Below are 20787 nucleotides of genomic sequence, written 5' to 3'. Positions count from 1 at the left end.
AACTTAAGGGGCTTCCTGTGGACTGTTTTATTAGTCCATCATTTCTACAGCATGTTAATGCTAGATTTTTCATGCAGTACAGTTCAGTACTTTGCCAAACTGAGTGGGTGTATGGTTGCAACTGAAGGGTAATTTCAGGTTTTTTTTGTCACTGAAGAAATAAAGACTGAGGATCTGCACTTTGTGTGTGTACTTTTCACTATGCAGTTTAGCACTGACTGTGCCCGAACTTTAAACTGGATTACTAAAGACCACCCAGAAGACCTTTCTGTTGATAGACTCCAGTGTATTCTCTCATGGGCTAAAAATGAGGCATATGTTTTGTTTTCCTCTATATGTTGTTTAGGTTTGAATCATTCATTTCATAACACTGTGTTTAAGTTCGTTTTTGTGTTTAATCAGCTCACACCCTTCGTTTGAGGGTCTATCTGTGTTTTATAAAAATAGTTGACTCTGTGTTAGTGGAGACTTTGTCACATTTCAGTGTTGCTTATTGTCATTACAATTAACTCAGTTGAGACTTAACAATTTTTATTTTTGCTTTATACCTGCTGTTATGCAGTTTTATGGTTTCCGGCCAAGCATTTGTTCCTGAGCTATTTTGTCTCTTCTGGGATAGACAGTGATTAAACCAAGTTTCAAGAGATGTAGCCAGATAAGAAAGGATATTCTTATGTCCCTACACCTTAGGAAAGATTATAATTATATTCCTTCTCAGATATTCACAAGCACAAACTGCATGTACAAAACACTCAGAGAAGTGATTTAAAATCTTGTGATGCATCCTGTAAGACCAAGGAAAAGGTGGCTTAGGCAGACTCTGTCAAATTAGATTTAAGTTTAATTAAAGATTTGAGAGTGCTTCTAAGGAGCAGATCTGAAATAAAATAGAAGATCAAATGATACCTAATTTTCTCTTTTCTGAAATCTATTTAGAAATGGGTGTTGTCATATCTATGAAACAGGCTGCAGGCAGTAATTATCATTTTCGAAGAAATTTCTTTTTTAAAGAAACTTTACAGCAAATTATTGAAAATAATTCAGCAAATTGGAAGGCTCAAGGAAAAATAGAAAAAGAGCCTGGCTTATTAGTGCTAAGTACAAATATAAAGCCATCAGTTCCTGTTTTGCAAAACTGTGTTTGTAATCTTGAATAGTTTTGTCTTGGAAAAGAAGATTGCTTTGGGAATTTGGCAAAAAAGAAAACCCAGGCAAATGAAAGAGCTCTAGAGAGATCAGCCATCTCTGCAAAGATTACGACATTTTTTGGGCTGATTATTATGTAGAGAGCTAAAATGGAAAATTGGAAATGGGTTATCTGAAGAAACAATGTAATGGAAATGGGTGGAAGGTTTATTGAAGGCTTGGGAGCATTTGAAAATGTGCTAACAATGGAGTATTCATTGATAACTACATCAGCTTTATACTGGAATCTATGAGAGGAAGTGATTGTAGGGAAAACATAAAGGAGGTTAAGCTAATGACGATACTGATGTGAAAATTCGAAATTACCATTCAAATGACATCAGAAAGGAAAATGGAGAGCAGGAGATCCTGCTTTGATTAAAAAGATCTCTAGGTTACCACTAAGCTTTGTTAAGTTGCAGAGCAAATTATAGAATATTGCTCTTAAAAATAAAACAAAACAAAAAAATAAAAATAAAGCAAAGCATGCATAGGTAGAACAGGAGAAGAAAAGTCCTAAAGATATGCCCTGTGCCTTTTCGATCTCCAAGAATGAAAGAAGTAACATTTCATCATCTTCACACGTCTTATTTTATAAATTGTTGTACATTGTTATACATTGTTATACATTGTTGACATTGCAGAATTCTCTTTATTAAAGCAAATGTTATAAGAGAGCAAGTGATGTAATTTACTTGGATTTTGATTATGCTGGTAAGAGGCTTCTGATTCTCCCATGAAAACATGCACACTTAGTTTTGATTAACACAGAGCTTGATATTAGTGTGTGCTGCTGCAGCATTGTGCTTGTTGCAAGGCAGAATGAAAAGGAAAACCTTTTTTTTTTTTCAGGCAGGAATAATTTGTAACCGTTACTAGAAGATTTTGTGTGAATTTAGTTATCTTAAGAACTTTAAGGTGTTATCAAATAGAGCAGGGGAAGAAGGAAATGTGGAATACAGTTGTACATTTCACGGTCTCTAAACTATTATATCACAGTTAAACTGCTGTAGTTTCTACTCAAAAGGTAGTCCATATTCCCTCTAGTTCCAGCTATGTATTGCTTTCCTTTCTGGTTACAATGGACCAGCCAAGTGATTCTTCAGCCAAGAATGAATTAGTTCATTGAACTGATCTAGAAGAAAATGATTTACTTGTGAAATTTCTTTTTTTTTTTTTTTTTCTTCTGCTAAATTGGAGGATTAGTTTTCCATCATCTCAGTTTACTTAACCAACTCAGACTGTACTCGAGAGTTGCTGACTGTGACACAAAAAGTGTTGTAGGAGCATGCAGGCAGGACTCTGAAGAAGACAACAGGATTACCCGCTGAGGTAGTAGCTGATAATTACCCTCATTTAGAGGTAACATCCAAAATGCATGCTAATAGTGCTTTTTTAATACTTGCTTGGCTTTCAGGTTCATTATCAACTTCTAAATTCTATAAAATCTATTTATCATTTGTTTTCAAGTATTATGCAAAATTTTATTTGGTCAGTTTTGGAGACATAGCTAAAGGAAAACAATGCTAAGCTGTAGTTTGGCAATTTCTTTAAGAGGGTTCGCTGCTGGGGAAACTGCAGACCCACAGTCCTGTCCATATACTACACGTGGTTGAACTGTGTATGAACTGTGTTCACGTGTGTGAACTGGCTGAATAATTTTCTATTTTCTCTTCGAGTTTCCATTTCTGATGCTTCAAGATTTTGTCTTTTTATTTATTTATCTATTTATTATTTTTCCCTCTCACCTTTCATGCTTAACTCAGTCTGATGCAAGACTGAACCATGCAGTGCTTCCTGCCTTCCCTTCTCTGATCTGTGCATTCTTGTCCTTGACATCTGTCAGCACTGGCATGTGGGGAGCTGGATCAGTTCACTGGTTCCTCTGAAAATAAGGATTTTTTTGTTTTCTTTTTTGCTGTTGTGGTTTGCATGGTTAGCTTTCAGCTGGATGACTTCAGTGGCCATGTTCTCACTGTGTGGCTGCATACATACTTACATTGATGCAAAGGCTTTTGGCAGGACTGTGCGTTTGATAAGGGTGAGATTTCCCTTTTAATGTCAGTGCAGCTTTAAAGAGTGCTGTGGTACTATTGTTTTTGACTTGGTCATAATGAAGAAAGCTATGGCAGTTTTAAAATTTTCACTCCTGTCACAGGTGTCGGCCTCTTCTCCTTGAATATCACCACTTCTAAATAACAGAGTTTGCGAAAAGGTCTGTGTGCTTGCACCTTATCTTCTTGTAATTCAGTCTTACAGATTCATACAAACCGAAGTTCACTGAGCTTTCAGCTAATGCACCAAATGAGTGGGAGCAGCTGGGTGTGTGCTCCCTTCTGCCAACCCTGATGTGGGGGCAGAAAACTCTGCAAAAGGGGAGGGGAGGATACCTGAGAGTGGTAATGTGGGAGATTGCTGCAGCATGATTTGTTAGAACTTGTCTTAGTTTCTTCTTATAGCTTGCAAACAGACTGATTCATTTTCTGCATGGCAAAGAATGTCATAGCTGTCTGCCATTTGTTATAGTAATTTCCAGAGACAAATGATGAAATGAAATCTGACATAGTTATTTCAATTAATCAAGACTAGGGAAGGCTGTGGAGGTTTTCAGAAAAGCCTCAAAATGGTTGGTGCGAGAGCGTTAGGACTGTAAATGAAAATAAATTGATAAAGGTAAAGTCTTTCTACTGAGAAGAGCAATTATGGTGTTTGTGCATATTGCTGAGTGAATAAACTAAAATCTCTGGAAAAAGGCCAAAAGTATGCTAGAAGGAACCTACTGAAAAATCGTAACTTAGTAGTATTATTTATTGGTAAATGAGACCAGATATCAATGTATATAAGGAATGAAATAAAAAATAATATCGGAATTGTCTTAATGCCAGTAAGCAAGTTGAATATATCTTCATTAAAACACTATGTACTTCTCATAGTGCAAAATGTAGATGAAGAGTAGTAGTAGTATGTAGAGCCCTGTAACTGCAACGTAAATTCTTAAGCATGTAAAAGTATTTCCAGATGAAGCAATCTTCAAAAAGGAGGGACAAATTGAGTAATCTTTTACTGATTTTAGTAGTTGCTTCTTATATGAGTACTCCAGTTGATTTAAATGCAACTGCTTAGCAGCATTCACAAGATCTCATTTGTCAAAGCCTTGTGGTTATTTAAGATATTATCCTCTGTCATCATCCTTCACCTCCCTCATTTTGCTCTCCCCTCTCACTCTCTTGCTGTCCCAGTTTATCCTGGTGTTTAATACAGACCTGAACTCAGATTGTAGACTTTTCACTGAATGATGTTCTTTCCTCTCAGCAGACTTTGAGAGGATGAGCACTTCCAACAAAGGTGCAGGGTGTAAAGCTGGCAGTGTTGATGTTTAAATCTAAAGTGAGCTAAAGGTTTTATTTAGTTGCCGTGCATCTGAGAGATTTTGATAACCAGTGTGGAAAGATTTAACTAACTTGAGATTTTGATAATAATTTTCTGTATTCCTCTTGTTAAAAGAATTTGTCAGGTTTTTTCTTTATTTTTTTGAAGAGCAGTCTATTCCTCAGCCTCCAACAGAAAACTGTTAAAACTGATTGAAATTGTACAGCTTGACTGAAAAGTAAGCTGAAGCCTATGACGGTATGGTTCGTGGAAGGATGTCTGAACAGTTTCTAACTTCTACTGGTCTGTTGGGTAATTCACTCCCAAGCCTATGGCACACATTTTTGATAAGTGTGTTTGCACACACTTTCTGTGCATATTGCGTATTGTGTACAAGTTTCCATTTTGTTGCAGTAAATAGTGACTATGATCTGAGTTTGGAAATGAATGCCTTGATACTGAATGCATTTTCTGCTTCTCTTTTTTCCTCATGTTGCATCCTTAATCCCTAACAGAAATCTTAACAGGTTGCTCTGTCATTGCTGGAACTTAACAAAGCAGCTTTTTTTGTATTTATCATAAATCATCTTTTGCCTTCTGCCAGTCACCAGCTTTCACCATAATGTCACTGATTTCCTGGCTTATTTCTTGCTTCCCATCCACTTGAATGACTCCAGCTCCCTCCTGTTTGGTTCACTGCAATATTGCTGCAATGACTGAGCTACCCTCTGTAGAGCCGTCTATATGGGTTTAAAATATTAGGAAAGTTGTTTCTTTGTTTACAGTTTTCTTTAAACATGTAGTAGCTGACTGGCTTTGAGAGTTTTGTAAGTCTGTTGTATTTTCTTGAGTTCACATGGGTTTAGAAACTATCTGGAGGAACCAATCTCCATGAGCTCGGAAATCTTGAGGGGTTTGCAGAGCTGGGTGTTTTGTTCTGGAAACCAGGCTAACACACTGATTAAACTGTTGAACAGTAATTCTCTCCTAAGCTGTGCACCTTTGCTTATTACATATTTTGCTTGTGTGTAACCAACAACTCAAGAATTAAGGTTAGTCTTTCCAAGATCTCCTACAGTTCTTAAATGCTGTTATAATTCTGTAGAGAAACTCTTCAGATTTTGTTTTTCTAAGAATGACTGTTTTGAGTGAATGAAACACGGTGTTGTATATGTCATATATTTTAAGTACTGCTTGATTCTGCTATACCATTTAGATTTGGCAGGCAGATAGAGGATCCTAATATCAGGCTGCTAAAAGCTGTAGCACAAGATTACAGGAGTGGCTTGCTTTTCCACATACCCGTGTGAAAGTTAGTAGTAGATCTCTACTATGGTAAGTTGAGGGAAATAACTGAGCTCCATATGAAATTGCTGTTGTTATTGAAAAAGTTTTGAAGAATAAAATGTACATTTTATGCGAATGTTCTCATCAAGAACTGAACTGTAAGATTAATTGCAAAGGTTGGCTGCAGATCAGTGTTTATAAGGCATTGGTTTTCTTCTTAAAAAAAAAAAAAAACTGAAATTTTTCTTTATTGACTTTTCTAAGGATTATTTTGTTTGAAACGCCATTCTGTTCTCCTCAGTTTCTTATCAGTGGACATTCTCTCTGAAGATAGAATCTGAGTCTGCTAGCATCAGTGTATGAAATTAGAATGATTAATAGCTCAATTACTTAACATTAATTTTAACACTTTTTGCCTTCAAGCAAATACACACACAGTATATTGAGTGCTTCTTGAGTACGTAAATAAATCATTTGTTTTGAGAACACTTTCTGTGGCTTTAGAAAAAATGTTATGTATGTTCTTGCTACTTGTGTTAGACATATTTGTCAAGTTAAATAGGCCCCCTTCTAACTTTGATTTTTATTTTTTTTTTTAATACAATATCACAATTTATGGTTTATGCCATTTGCAGCTTATTAAGGATATATTATCTGGAAAGGTAACTCTGAATTTCCTAAGTTCATAGCGGTTTGGGATTCTTCCAATAACCAAAATATCACTGAAATCCAAACAAAAGACTTAAGTAGCAGAAAGGTATTTTCCTCATATAATCTGTATGCTTGAAACCAATCTGATCCTTTGGGAACCTTTGGAGTGTACATCACAGGGCTTTGTAATGAATTGGACAAATCTTGTACTAAGAAGTACACATCGTAGGTACTCCTTACCAGCAAAAGCATAATAGTTGAGATCCATAAAATCAGATCAAAATGAATTCTGATACTGAAGACTGCTGATCTGGGAGTTAGATTTTGCTTTCTGTGCTAAGCTGGTAGATTTTAGGTTATGCACTGAAAGGATCCTGCTTTCTCTGCCTATCACCCTAGTGTCAACCTTCTTAGAAGAATGTATTTCAAAACCATCATTGTTCCTTAAAAATAGCTGCTTCAAATGGGGAATCAGTACTCCCACGTGTAATGTGGAAAGTGATCCTTGCTATTCTTACTGCAACTTACTGAAGTACAGAACAGTCCATTTGAAAATGTAGAGTAATATTCTGCAAGTCTATCAAGGAATTGTATTTCAAGTTGAGAATACTATCCTTTTCTGCACTTCGAAAATTACTGTGAATGTTTAACAGTGCAGGAGTTCTGCCTGAGAGCGCTGGGGCTGTTTAGCCTGGAGAAGAGAAGGCTCCAGGGAGACCTGAGAGTGGCCTTTCAGTTTCCAAAGGAGGCCTATAAGAAAGAAGGGGACAGACTCTTTAGTAGAGTCTATTGTAATAGGACAAGGGGAAATGGTTTCAGAGAAGGGAGGTTTAGATTGGATATAAGGAAAAAGTTTTTTACAGTAAAAGTGATGAGGCACTGGAACAGGTTGCCCAGAAGTGTGGTGGATGCACTGTCCCTGGAGTCACTCAAGGACAAGGTGGATGGGGCTCTAAGCAACCTGATCGAGCTGTAGGTGTCTCTGTTCATTACACAGGAGTTGGACTGGATGACCTTTGAAGGTCCCTTCCAGCTCAAACAATTTTATGATTCTGTATGTAGAATCTGTAAGACAGATACGTTGCTGCACTGAAAACACTGTAATCTTTGCCTCACAAGTCATGAAATGACTGGAAGATTTTTCATTCATGTATGGTAGGGTAGAAGGCTAGACCCAAAGTCCTATCACTGTCTGTTTTCTTTAAGTTAGATTATAGTATCTGATTCATCCTTCACTAGCAAGCCCCCTCACTTGTCTAATGAGTCCTTTTCTGTTTATCAGATTAAATAGCCCTGTCTGACCTCTCTGATCTGCTGGGCATCTATTATAACAGCATTGAGATCTAAAGATCTATGTGATTGAGCTTATGAGACTGCTAATGTGACACTGACATTAAGAAAAATCATGCAATTGCAACCTACATAAAGCTCCCAAGAATAAGTATTTAACTGATTTTTTTTTCACCAATTATAATTTTTTTCATGTGTTACTGGGATAATACTTTATAATATTACTTCATCTATATTGTTATATTCAGTCTGATGTTGGGGACTGTCTTGCTGCATGTGCTCAGTGGGGCCTCAATAGGGACTCTTATATGCTACTCCAATGTTAAATATGATTTATGGGACTCACTGATGTTTTCTATTAAGTTTTTTTGATGAGAAACTTGAGCTACATTGATAAGTGCAACTCAGAAATAGTGTGGTTTGTTTCCTTGAAGCAGACATGAAATTTAATTATCCTTTACTGTTACTTTATTGGTACATAAGCATGTGCAACAGTTGTCCTGAGCATAGTAGGAGACAACTAGAAAATATGGACCCAAACCAGGGGAGGAAAGGGGGGCAGCATTGTTGGCTTTGATTTTTTTTCTTTCAGACCTACATCCCAAACCCTTGATTGGAAAAAAAAAATAAAAAGAAAAAAAAGTGTGAGCAATATTGTAAGGCTTATTCGTGGAAAAGGCCAAACCTTTCAGTCTTCTTCACGATTGTGAGTTGTAAGGATACTTGATATGTGCAAATCCATATTTAGTTCTTTCGCAAGTATTTAATGCAGCTTCGCTGAACCGAGCTGTGTTGGAAAGAGCTGCAGATGGCAGCCACCCTTCTTTTGAATGTTTTTGAAGGTTTATTTTTAATTTTGAGTTTGAGCGTAGATAGTACAAGAATGGATTTTCAATTTGAAAAGCCTAAAAGCAAGTATATTTTGTGCCTAACAGTCATGTTTATGTGTGGGTGTGAGCAGAAGTTTTTGTTTTCTTCCAGACATCTCTTTGGACAAATGTTAAGGATCTTCAGAGCAGGTTTTGCGAGGTCAGTATTTTGAGCAGGTAGGGTAGTAAGTCTTTGTAAGCTTCATTTCTGCACACCCTTAGCTGAGTTTTAGTGACAAAAAGGAGTGAGCTTACCCTAGGATTTTAAGAGCACAGATTTCTAATAGATCTTGGCAGTTCAAAGGCTAGAGAAGCATTTTAATCTTGTGCCCACCCAGTCTCTATACAAATGTAAATATGTCTGTCTTTAACAATTTGCCAAGAAATGTGGTTTTAATTTGTTAGCAGCAACCCCACTCCCTGCAGCTCTTTCAGAGTCAAGTCACAAGTCTGGCGGTGCTTTGACGTTTTTCTCTGTCGTAGTGTCATTGTTTATATGATGTCTGCTTCTGCTGTCCTCTTTTTTATGCCTGGAATATTTTTCTTTAATTATTTCACTGCCTAAAAGGAATTTGGGATTACTAGACAGGATGAGAACAGATTAGCTTTTTTTTCTTTCTTTAACAAGTTCTGAAGTTCCCATAGGAAATAAATAGTATTCCCAAAACAGACAGGATTTTTTATTTTTCTTAATTAACTAAAATAATTAAGTCTAATAAAGAAAATAAAGGAAGTATCACCAGTAATGGCTGAATCTCGTAGTTGTATATGGAGTGCCCATTGTTGTTATTTGTGACTCTTTGCCTTCTATTGTGGACTAATTCCAGCCTTAGGGAGTTTACATCACTCCTAATAGCAAAAGGCTCTTTGGTTCCCACAGAGTTTTTCAAAGACTGACTCATATGCCTCATGTTAATTGTTCAGCTCTCAAAATACAGCACTTACAGGGTGTGGTTCTAAGGGGAAAATCTACTGTACTTAGAGGGCATGTTCAGAAGTGTTTCACATATAAATCATTTTGATTATTTTTTTAATACCTTAACCCTTTTCTGTCACTATGTTGTGCGATAAGTTACTGGCAAACAAAATGAAAGGTTGATGATGGCACAGTGAACATGTTTGCCCTTCCATTCTGAACCATTAACTTCCAGTCTGACTCAACTCATGGCGGAATGGCTTTGTTATCTCCGCCTCTCTCTGGGGTCTGCTCTTCACACCCTTGACTGCACATTCCAGACAGCAATCATTCACTGCTCATAATGGGATACAAGTTAGAACTGAGGTTTATTGCTTACCTGCAGTAGTAAGTATGCGTGGACAGCAACTGTCCTCGATCCTCCCCTGTCTGCACTGACACACAGGTTTTTGTACAAAGTGCTACTTTCCACCCATTGTTTACCATATCTAGGAAAATCATCTTAGTGGTCTGGTGATCCTATCGTAGACTGCCTCACTGATGTTCCCAGCTGAGGACTGAAGCAGACATAATGTAATTAGCTTTTCCAACTACTACAACTTGCAATGAGGGAAGTTCAGATGCTTCTCTGTTTGTACTTCTCTGGCTAAGTAAGAGTGTTCTCCGGCTGCTCTGATACAGCATTATTGTGCAAGATCCTTCAGTCTGAGTCGTGCAGATGTTACAGGAAGTCAAATTAGTTTCTACAGACTTCATAGTTAGTCTGTGCATTCTCTTAAGAATAGCACAGATCTTTCAGTATCTTCATAATATTTCCTTCTTCAGTAGCTCACAAAATACGAAAACATATGAAGTTAAATTAGGAGAGTCCATATCTCTCGCAGGAATAGAAGCAGCAATTCATCCTTCAGATTAAACTAGTCAGGCTTGATTTTTGAGATTGAAATCGCTTTACACGCACGTCCAACTTATTTTGTGCTTATTGTAAACACGTGTTGCAGTGTTAGTGCACAGAACTTCATGCATCTGTTAATGTACACACAAACATTTGCATAGATTGCCTCTGAAATGAAGGCTCAAAACAGCTGTAGTTTTTTGAAGTATCAAAAGGGCCCATTTTCTTTGCCTGACCTGACTACCCTCTTTCTGCTTACAAGACAGAAAACTGATTTCTCTGGTTTGTTCTTCTGGAAAGAGTGGGATTTACTCCTTCTCCTATAGAAACTGAAATGGGCAGGGCTTAATCCCATCTCAGTGACAGGTTCCTGAGTGGCATTCCAGGTAAAATGTTCCATATACATACTTAGCCTCCTGCCTCCGCTGTCCCCCCGTGCTTCCATTCTTTCATACTGCTTGGCTTTTAGTGAGCTGGATTTAGAGCTCGGGTCAAGAAATGGTATCAAGAAGCACTCCGTACATTTGATGACCCCCCAGTCAGAAGTTTCATCATTTGATCTAATGGAGAAAAAAGCTATCAGAGGAAAGGAGACACAGAGAGCCTCTTCTCTTCTTGACTTTGCAATGTTGTTTTTTTTTCTCTCTAGCCTCAGAGATAATATTTTTTTGAAGCGTGTGGTGGTTAATAGTGAAGTCAGCAACTGGCCCTTCCCTCATTGAGATTCTTTCATTGTGAAAGGAAATGCTCACAGCTTGAAGAAAAAGAGCATTTTCCTTCCCTCCCTGTTGCCTCAATCTCACATTATTTAAAAATACGGTACTGCTGTTAGTTGAGACCAGAAAGAATTCCCCTGTTGTCCTGTAGTAGCCAACCACCACAAGCTGTGAGTATTTGAATGTTAGTATTAAAAATTTTAACCCTTACCTTCTTAAATGAGCAAGTAATACTCTGTATATTTTTTGTAAGTATGGAAAATTATGGGAATTCTTCTGAGAATAAATATATAGACCACTGCGCCAGTCAGTCTCTTCAGGAAAAAAACTGACAAACATGCTCCTGTCTGCAAGAGAGATTCCTGGCATTTGTCACAGTTTGAGCCACAAAGATGTCAAATATTTGCCAACAGTTTCCTCAGATGGTTTGGAAAGCTGCATCCTTTATGTTGCAGTCTTGCTTGTTTGTGATATATTTTAGCATATGAAATATGTTCACTGGGAGTCTGAAAAGGGAGTGAGCTGACTAGACCCAAGTATTAAAAAATTAAAGATAATTCTCTTCTTAGATGTTTCTTTTAGACTGCTCAGATCAGAATAATAAAGAACATCTGCAAGTTTTAGTATTAGAAATGAAGCTTAATGTTGAATAATCGTATCTTGATGTGTCACGTTTCAAACCTGTGTTTTCTTTTGGAACAGAAAGAAGTTTCCAATGGGACATCTGAATATTTTTCTGAATCTGCTGAAAACGGAAAGCTTAAGCTTAGTCTGAACGAACAGATAAAGCAAGATATCTTGAAGGAAATGTATGTCTCTTTGTTTCTAAGTTGTTATATTTATAATCTAATAGAATTTGTGTTAATAGAAATCTAGTCTATTTAGTAAAATGTCAAATAATATGAACTTCTCTGTAAAATACTATTCAACATCATTAGGGCTGTCGCTTATGTGCTGTGAATAAAGCACATAAAATGATCTTTCTTATTCTGTATGACATAAAAAATGAAAGCTGTTATAATCCGCATATATATCTCATGTAGCAAAAGGCAGAACCAAAACAGAGTGTCTTTTTCTTGAAAGAAGCTCTGAGCCAAGATAAATAAGTGCTGTTTGAGTCTGGTGAAAAACACTTGCAAATATGTATTTCATTTGTTTTGAGAATCTTCACTGGTTGTGTGATAGTTTGGATATTTTGCCACAGCTGAAGAGTGGCCTGCACAGCTCTAGCCAGTAGTAGATGAGGGCTTTGGTTGGTCAGCAGAGCATGTTGCCTGCTGTACCAGGGTGCTATTTTTATTTGCACCAACTGCCAGAAGTTCCACATATTTAGTATATCAACTGTGGACTTGGGGATTTGCTATGAACTCTGGCAACTTCAATTTTAACCCATGTTGTCTTGTTTGTTGTTTTTAGAAGGGAAATTAGATTTGGAGGAATGCCAGTTCTACCTATTCTGTAGGAACCACTTCTCCAAGGAGTTAAATATCAATCTGGGAACTGCTTGGTGCCAGCAGATCAGCAGAAGGCAGTCCCAGTATGGGGTGTTCTATAGCAATATCTTTAGACTGGAAACTTTAAGTAGGCAGCTTCTGTACTCGTGCATAAAGTTCATTTCACAATTTGTGTGAAGTTTGGATTTGTATGTAAGGCACTCTGCCGAGGAGTGTTTCTGAACTGATGCTTTGTCATGTCCCTTGTGATTGATTCCCTTTTCCTGTATAATTCCTTTCAGAATATCATCTGTGTGCATTACCTAAGTCCTTCCCAGATGAGAAGGCTTGATATTAGATGAGTGGTGGTTAGCTTTAAAGTAGTGCTTTGAAATGTCCTGGGAAAAATTCCAGAGGAATGTTTCTAAACTAGAGATTAGAAAGTCGCACAGGCGCACACACTGCTTCTCCAGCCTGCCCCCCTCTATTCTTCAGATGTACATTATGCATATGGATATCTGGGAATGGTTTGGAATCATTTAGGCACTTATGACATACTATTTTATCTGGCTGGTTTGGGAAGGAATTCAATATACTTATGTTGTGTTGACCTTTAACTCTTGTAATGAATCCAGTTCTGCCCCTTGGAATAGAATGTGAACTCCTCGGTGGCTTAGTCATTAATAAGTAGGGTTCCCCTAGTGCAGTGGAAAATCAGATGGATAATACTTGATACTATCCACACTAGGCAAACATTACTGCTTGTCAAGATGATATACGGGGATTTTTTTTCCACAATCAAAAAGAGAGTTGCCCTGGTGGTCTTTCAGATTTTGTAAGAAGGGCAGACTGAGACAGCAAACATTTCTTTTTATTAAAAACAATATCCCTTTTTATTGCAGTGTGAAAAGGACAAAAAAGGGGAAAAATAGTGTGAGCAAACCTCAAACCAACAAGGACTCCAAGAAAGTGGATCTTGGCTCAGTGGGCTTACAGACAGGGAACAGAAAGAATGACTGTCAAACTTCTCCCAGTCCTCAATCAGAAGTGAAATGGAGGAGCACAGGACGGCTAAAGAACTGCATAAATACAGCTGAGAGCAACTTGGAGTTTCCTGTTTCAGAGCTGGAAAATAATGTTAATCAGAGACAGCCAGAGGATGCTAGCAGCCAGCAAAAACCTCACTCTGTGGAGCGGTTGAAGTCAAGACTTCTAAGCAAAAATTCTCCTTGTAGCTATGAGTCAGCACTGCTAGGTCCAAAACAAAATCAAAAAATAACTGAAACTAACTGTAGTTCAGAAGAAAAGTTAGACCATTTCAAAGAAATATCCTCTGAAGAGACTCCTTTAATTCCTAGCAACACAGAAAGGAGTAAGTGCAGTGATGATCATCTAGGTCTGTTCTTGGAGGAGAAGACCCCACTTAATTCCAGGTTGTTTTCTAAACAAGACTTAACAAAAATTGCATCTGATGAAAAGTTAGTTACTTTTGGAAAAAAACAATCCCAGCCTCTTTCTACGAGGACAAACCAAAATGAGCCAGACACAACCACTGAAGAATTACCAGTGGTGCTTTCATCATCCTATTTAGAAATGCAGGCTGTGTCTTCAGAGAAGCTGATCCAAAAAAGGAAAAAAGAAGGTGAAGATGGTCTCAGGAAGTTAAAACTACGAAGGCTTAAGAAGCCATAAAGACTGAAATATCACCATGGTAGTGTGGGCGAACAGCCAGATTTGTGTTTGGAAAGCATATATAAAAAGTAGGAAGCAATTAAATTTAAAAAATATATTTTTAAAGAAAGTCAAAATTAGATAAAATTTTAAATAACCAGTTAACGAGGCATCTTAGCTATTTGGAACTAAAAGATAATTATATCTTTTCATATTAGATGCATAAATATTGTACAAACCAAATGTAATATTTAGAGAAAGAAAAATCTCCTATTACATAATATTTACTAAGCAAAATTTCAGATCAGTTGTTGTTTTGATACTATTAAAAAGTCCTGACAGCTGATAACAGTATGAGCTCAAATCACTATTGTTATCTCTCAACAGCTACAGTTATCTTTTTTTTCCTTGTTTCTAAACACACAGTTTTTTTTAGTCAAAATTAATCCTTTTCCATGTTAGGAAGTTTCTGGTTTATTCATATGATATTTACAAGAGTAAGGCAAATTGAGGTTATTTCAAATACCTCTTTAGCTGGATTTTAATTGAAGGGCCGCATTTTCAGTTGGCTTTCCCCTTGCTTGTGCTTGGGCAGTTTTCACATGAATACGTATTTCTAAACTGAGCTGTGGATACAAGTGATCTCGCATTCACTATCTGTAAAAACGTAACACAAACTTGCACTCAGGTTTCAAAATCAACCCTTGTTTGTGTGTGAGGCCACCACGCAGTGCTTTTCAGGTGTTAGCAATCGGAATTTTTTAAGATAGAGGTAATTTTTAACCGTTCAAGGCTTTTTAGTACTCTTTTTGTAACTTGTATGCTATGTGCTATGGAAATGTAACTTCTTATTTCGTGTTTATATTTTTAAATGGTTAAAATAAAATGGCAAGCAATTTCCTTTCGATCCTTCTCTCAAAATCAATGTAAGCACAGACATTTTATGTGAAGTAAATATTGCAAAATTCTTACTGACACACAATTATGTTGTGAATAGGCTCATCTAGATTCATGGGGAGATCCACATCCATAGCACTGGAATTGGTGTGTAGTGTTAGAGTCAATAACTCAGCAACTGTCAGCAAAGCACTGATAGTTGAGCAGCATCATTGCTATTATAAAAAACTTCTGCTTTTGCTGTAAATGAAAAAGATTCTGCATGCCTGCTAGAATACATATTCTTTTTTTCTCTTTCAGCCTGTTTACGTGTTACTCACAATGCTTTGCAATAAGGTTGCTAATGCTGCCAATCTTCAGGCTATGCAGAAAGGTCTTTCCAAGTAACAAGCAAAAGGGAGGCTGCAAATGAACCTGGGTTTGGAATAATATCCTGAGGTATGTTTACTGCACTTTTGTATGGGCTGGAGACTCTGCTAGTAAGGACTTGGAAGAGATATAAAGAGTATAAGGACATCTAGTTAAGTTTCAGAGAAATAAAAGTAAGTAAAACAGAATTGCTCAATTGTTTATATTAAGATCTCAGCCATTTTCTAGATGGTTTATTTAAGACCTAACAGTGAATAATCTGATAACAAATGGTACAAGCGTATATTCTAGTCTGCTGTTTTACATTCCCATTATTTCTACCATGCTTTTTATCTGGATGCTTTTGAATTTTCCATTATACTCTTGCTTATAACAGGTAACTATAGGAGATGAACTATTAGAATATTATTATGTAAGAACAGACACATGTTGAGTTGGCAAATTTACTTCAGGTTTTTTGTTTATTTGTTTTTGATATTTGTTTTTGTTTTGTTGTGCTTAGCAAAGAGGTGTTACGATGGCTTTCCCAAAGTGGCAAACACACTGATTGTTTCTGTGAGAACTGTGCGCAAACTGGAGCAAGTATGCCCCAAACTACTACTAATAGCTTTGGAATCAGAAGCTTCCCCTCCTCTTGCACTTCTCTTCTTCAAAAGAACTTAATTCAAGTATTAGAATCAAGTATGACGCAAGATAACACTTTACCATGTGTGTCTTGTATCAGTGAATATTAGTATTCTTACTAGTTTGGCCTTATAATTACAGATTAGTTTTACTTGTAACCGAGTAACATATCTGCATGCACCCTTAAAAATGACTGTCATACATTTGTATGGGCAGATAAAATTATTGCTTTTTCTGCAGCTGAGAGTAGTTGATTTTGCTTTTAGGATATTTTGTTTTGTTACTTAGAGTACTGTTTCCCATCACCTTACTGATAACATGAGAACATCTGTTTAAAATAGTGATCTTGTAAAATTAAGAAACGTAGGACTAGATTGTTTAAAAATGTTTGAGCTTACAGGCTCAGAACAATTACAGTGAACTTTACAGTGAACTGTAATTGGTGGCTTGTTAGGTTCCTAGGCTTGTTTGTGAGACCACTGCTTTTTAGATGTGTATTTAGAAGTTAATTTGAAAAGCTATTTCTTGCATCCTTTCAGAAATGCAGGGCATTTTAGGGAAAAAGTTTCAATATTGTCATTTCTGGATTTTAGATGGTGCTACCACTCAGAATTGTTCTTTCTTCTCCTTGTGCATTAGGACTACTGTAAAAGTTTCCCTTTTGCAAATGCAATGGAGGATTTAATGTGATACCTGAACTGTATTGTTAGCATATGCCTCTGTTATCTGTCTGCTTTAACCCCGAGGTTCTTCTCCTGAGCCTTGTGTTTTTTCTTTATCTGCAGTCCACCTGCATCCAGATGACTGACAGATGTGTGTGGTCTGGCATACTCTAGAAATGCTAACCTGGTTTCCAAGTCATGGTTAGGATCAGGAGAAAAAAAAAAGCCTGCTGGAAACTGAGCCTCAGTAAGAGAAAAAGAGCAGCTTTCAAGTCTTGGCCCAGGCTTGCTATTACAAATTTGCTACACAGCAGAGTTAGCATGCCTTTTTATTAAAGATATTAAATATTTAAGGCTCTATTCTATTCTGAAGCTTCCATTGAAGCACAGAAATAATGTCTTCATTTTTTTCTTCTGGGTTTGTTTTTTATGTTTGTTTTTTCTTCAGTGCTTCTATGAACTTCTCTGAAATATGTATAGGTCTGAGGAGCTGACTGGCTAAAGCCGTGGTCTGCTTAATTTGGTCTGTGCTGTTTGCTGATAGCGAGGCAGTCCTTTCCCAGCCAAACTAATGTGTGCAGACTATCATTTCCAGTATGTGTTACAAAGAAGCAGTTAAAATATTTGTGTAGTGAACCTGTGTATTTAAACATACATCAAAGGCTAGGCCAGCCTTTTACATATTTATATATTAAAAGGAAGCAGCTGATGTAAAATATCGTTTGCCCAGCGCTGATCCCCGTAGGAGAGTTTTCAGCTAGTAGAACACTTCTATTTGGGTGATAGGCATTGTGCTAGTTCTGATGATTGTCAAATTGTAGTTCTGCATACCAGGTTCTACAGCTTATACAAGTATGTTATTACCAGTTCATTGTCACATTTCAGTGTAACACTTGACTTGAAGAATATCAAGAACACTTGTTTCTAACAGAAAAAGAAAATTTTAAGAACAAAACCTTTCTTTACTACAAAATATTTTGTCTGAGTGAGGTGTTAGATAAACTTGCTGGAACATTTATTTTATCAGTGTAAACTTCCTTCCCTCTCACAGCTCTGCATGTGGGTCACATTTTTTGGGTTTTAATTGGCATTTTTACATCATCATCTCATTGGCTTTTGAAGGGAAAGTTGATCTTTTTTAAGGAAAAATAGAGGAAATAACTTTTTGTTTGCATTGAGAAGCAGTTGAAATAAGAATGATGTAAAATGTAACTAGAATATCCATGTTGTTCATGTTAACAGTAGTTATCTCATTGTCTGTATCAGTACCTATTAAATGTCTCCTGCAGTATTAAAGCACTCTAATGCAAGCTTGAGCAAACACTTAATAAGCAAGCACTTAATAGTATCAAGAGTCTTTGAGCAGCAGTGGAAAATGTGGCTTGGCCTCAGAAATTAGCTTTAATACAAGGCACTCCTCACTTTGCATTCTGCTTTTTTCTACTCTAATAAACATTAAGTAGTATCCAGAAAACTATGTGAAGGAAAAATTGGGCACTGGGGAAACAGCAGCACATTGAGCCTTTCATCAAAGGGATATCAAGGTGTTCTGCTGCTGAACTTGAGAGGAATATGAATATGCTTATTTTGATGGTTGAGAGCAAGCAGTTTCTTCATGGTAATGCATGTTGGTTAAGGAGCTCATCAACTCCTCTTTCATCAACTTGTTCATCTATTTCTTAATACAGTTCTCCCTTCTTGCTCACTTCTTTATTCCAGATAACTTCCATGGAACCTGGTAGTGTGTGACCTTGTCCCTTCCACAATGGAAAGAAGGGTGACATTTTTAGATTGGGACTTTTTGTTCAGCATTGGCTTATGCTAAGAATTTGTATAATAGTTGTGAAAATGATGCTGTGCCCTAGGGCATTTCAGCTATAACCTGGAATTTGTCCAAGGAAATAGCCTCCAACATCCTAACTCCTTTACCACATGTTTTAGTTATTCCAGAGTCGAGAATTCATTGCTGTGAGAGGTAGCAGTATCCTTTTTGTGAATGAGAAATTCACTGATCTGCTCATATTTTGCCAGGTACATCCTTTAGTAGAGCTGAGACAACTCCTTCAGTTACTACCTCAGCAGCAGGAATTGGTAATCTAGCTTTGGAACTGCTTTATTTTCAGCCAGAATAATTGTCTTTTTGATTATGCACCAAATCTTTAAGGAAAAGGGTCTAGAGCTATAATTTGAGAGATGTGCGTGCCCTTTTTTAATATTCATATGATCTCATAACACCAGAATGAAAAGAATAGAAGTTTATTCCTCCACCCCGTAGAGAAACTGGTTGGAACAATTTGCACATCACAGAGAAGGAGCTGGCTGGAAGCTGTGGGCTGGAACTCTGGTCTGACGCCTGTCTGATACCGCAACGCTCCATGGCTGCCCCAGTGCTCGGTAAGCCATCTGCCAACCATCCAATGGCCAGCAGACTGCTCACAGCCTTCAACTGTTTTCTCCTCCACGTCCAAGAATTGGAATTAATCACATTCAGCACAGCTATTTTTCTGTTTGGTTTTGTATTCCTAAACCAAGGGGAAAAATAGCTAGCCTTTAAAAACAGACTCTGTAAACAGTAGTCATGATGACCACTGGTGTTAATACTGCAAAAGGAGAAGCTGAAAAATTCTTGAATATCAAACATCTGTTAGTATCTTGCTTCTTTTAGAAAGGGAGGAGGAGCTTATGCAATCACTTCCATCATCTGGGGAGGAAAAGGCTGAATTTGGTACTTCCCTTGTCAGAACTTCTCATCTTCTTTGCAGACACAAATATAAAAATTGCTTTTGCCTTGTGACTTGTTCCGGGGGAACTCTGCAAAGCCCAAGGGCTGCAATCCAAGCTAGAGGATGAAGGCTGGAGCAGGCACACTGGGGATAGCAGATGACTAGCTGCATCATGCAGCCTTCAAGGAGCAAAGGAAAAAGTAACCATGTACGTTTTCTAGCTTGCCAGGGAACTGATTAATAGCATTAACTCTTGCCATGGAGAGGTGTCCATTGGTGCAAGAACAAGTATTGCTATAAAGAGAAAAATATTTTTATCTGTGAAAATAGCTTGAGGGTTGCTAGTTTCGTATTTATGCTCTGAACTGGTTTGTATTACTTATGTAATAAGTCTGGCTGTCATTTGCTTGTATTAACAACACAAATAGCCATTCCCAAGGCTATCTTTCACCCAATGACATGAATTTATTGTCAGGCTGATGTAATATGCATGGTCAGCAGCTTTTTTGCTAGTCACCTCCATGTAAGGTGGGCCCTTTCCACGTGGAGGTGCAGTGACTTTGATGTGGCTCTGTTCAGTTCAGGTTGAACCAAACCCAGATTTGATGGGCTCAGTTAACCACAGGAATAGCAGAACTGGTGGAGCAAAAAGGAGTAACTTATGAACTTTAAAAATATGTTTAAATGGCAGCTCAGGAAGCACACATTTTTCATTCTTAGATAAATAGAAATCCAAACACACTAGCAGCAGGAGACTTCTCATGACTAAACAGAATGCATCTTCCCAGAGTAGTAAACCATGAATGAACAGTTTCCATAGATGTAAACATGCCTTGATATTCTAATGGGAAAGCCTTCACTGTTCATGTTTCTATTTATTTTCATCCCCATAGAAAACATTCTGTTTATCAACCCTCCACTGGGGAGTAGTTCTGGGCTTTGGAAGACTGCTTTTTTTTGTAAATTCTCCAGCGTAAAGTAACCTTGAAGATACCACTGAGATACAAGGATATAACATAACTTTTACCACTCTGATTTTGTAAGGCCATCAGGTTATGATGAATTACACAGGAAATCAGTGCCGTAACAAACCTCCGCATGGTCAACACAGTGCTTTGTTGCCCTGGAAAAAATACATAAAAACAAATTAATACTATGCTCAACATTTTTCTTTATGCTGTCTTTGGAGATCTAAATAGCATTGGCACTGTGTTAGATGATTAAGTCTAA

The 20787-nt window shown here is 37.3% G+C and overlaps 1 protein-coding gene across 3 annotated transcripts in view; it reads left to right on the top strand.

Moving 5' to 3' along the window:
- SLX4IP (SLX4 interacting protein) overlaps positions 1-20787 on the top strand; it is a 120150-nt gene that overhangs the window by 61977 nt on the left and 37386 nt on the right. Inside the window, exons 8-11 of one of the 3 annotated variants that reach the window (XM_085218956.1) lie at positions 8764-8811; positions 11881-11987; positions 13514-14371; positions 15480-15736. In XM_085218956.1, the coding sequence (XP_085075082.1) occupies positions 8764-8811; positions 11881-11987; positions 13514-14303 (945 nt within the window). In that variant the 3' untranslated portion in view covers positions 14304-14371; positions 15480-15736. Of the gene's footprint in view, positions 1-8763; positions 8812-11880; positions 11988-13513; positions 15188-15479; positions 19229-20787 lie in introns of those variants that run through there. The other 2 variants (XM_085218957.1, XM_085218955.1) reach the window with 2 other exon arrangements.

Source organism: Meleagris gallopavo, chromosome 2 (assembly GCF_905368555.1).
Source record: "Meleagris gallopavo chromosome 2, MGAL_WU_HG_1.1, whole genome shotgun sequence".
Taxonomy (NCBI): domain Eukaryota; kingdom Metazoa; phylum Chordata; class Aves; order Galliformes; family Phasianidae; genus Meleagris; species Meleagris gallopavo.
This window is presented reverse-complemented; position numbering and strand designations above follow the sequence as displayed.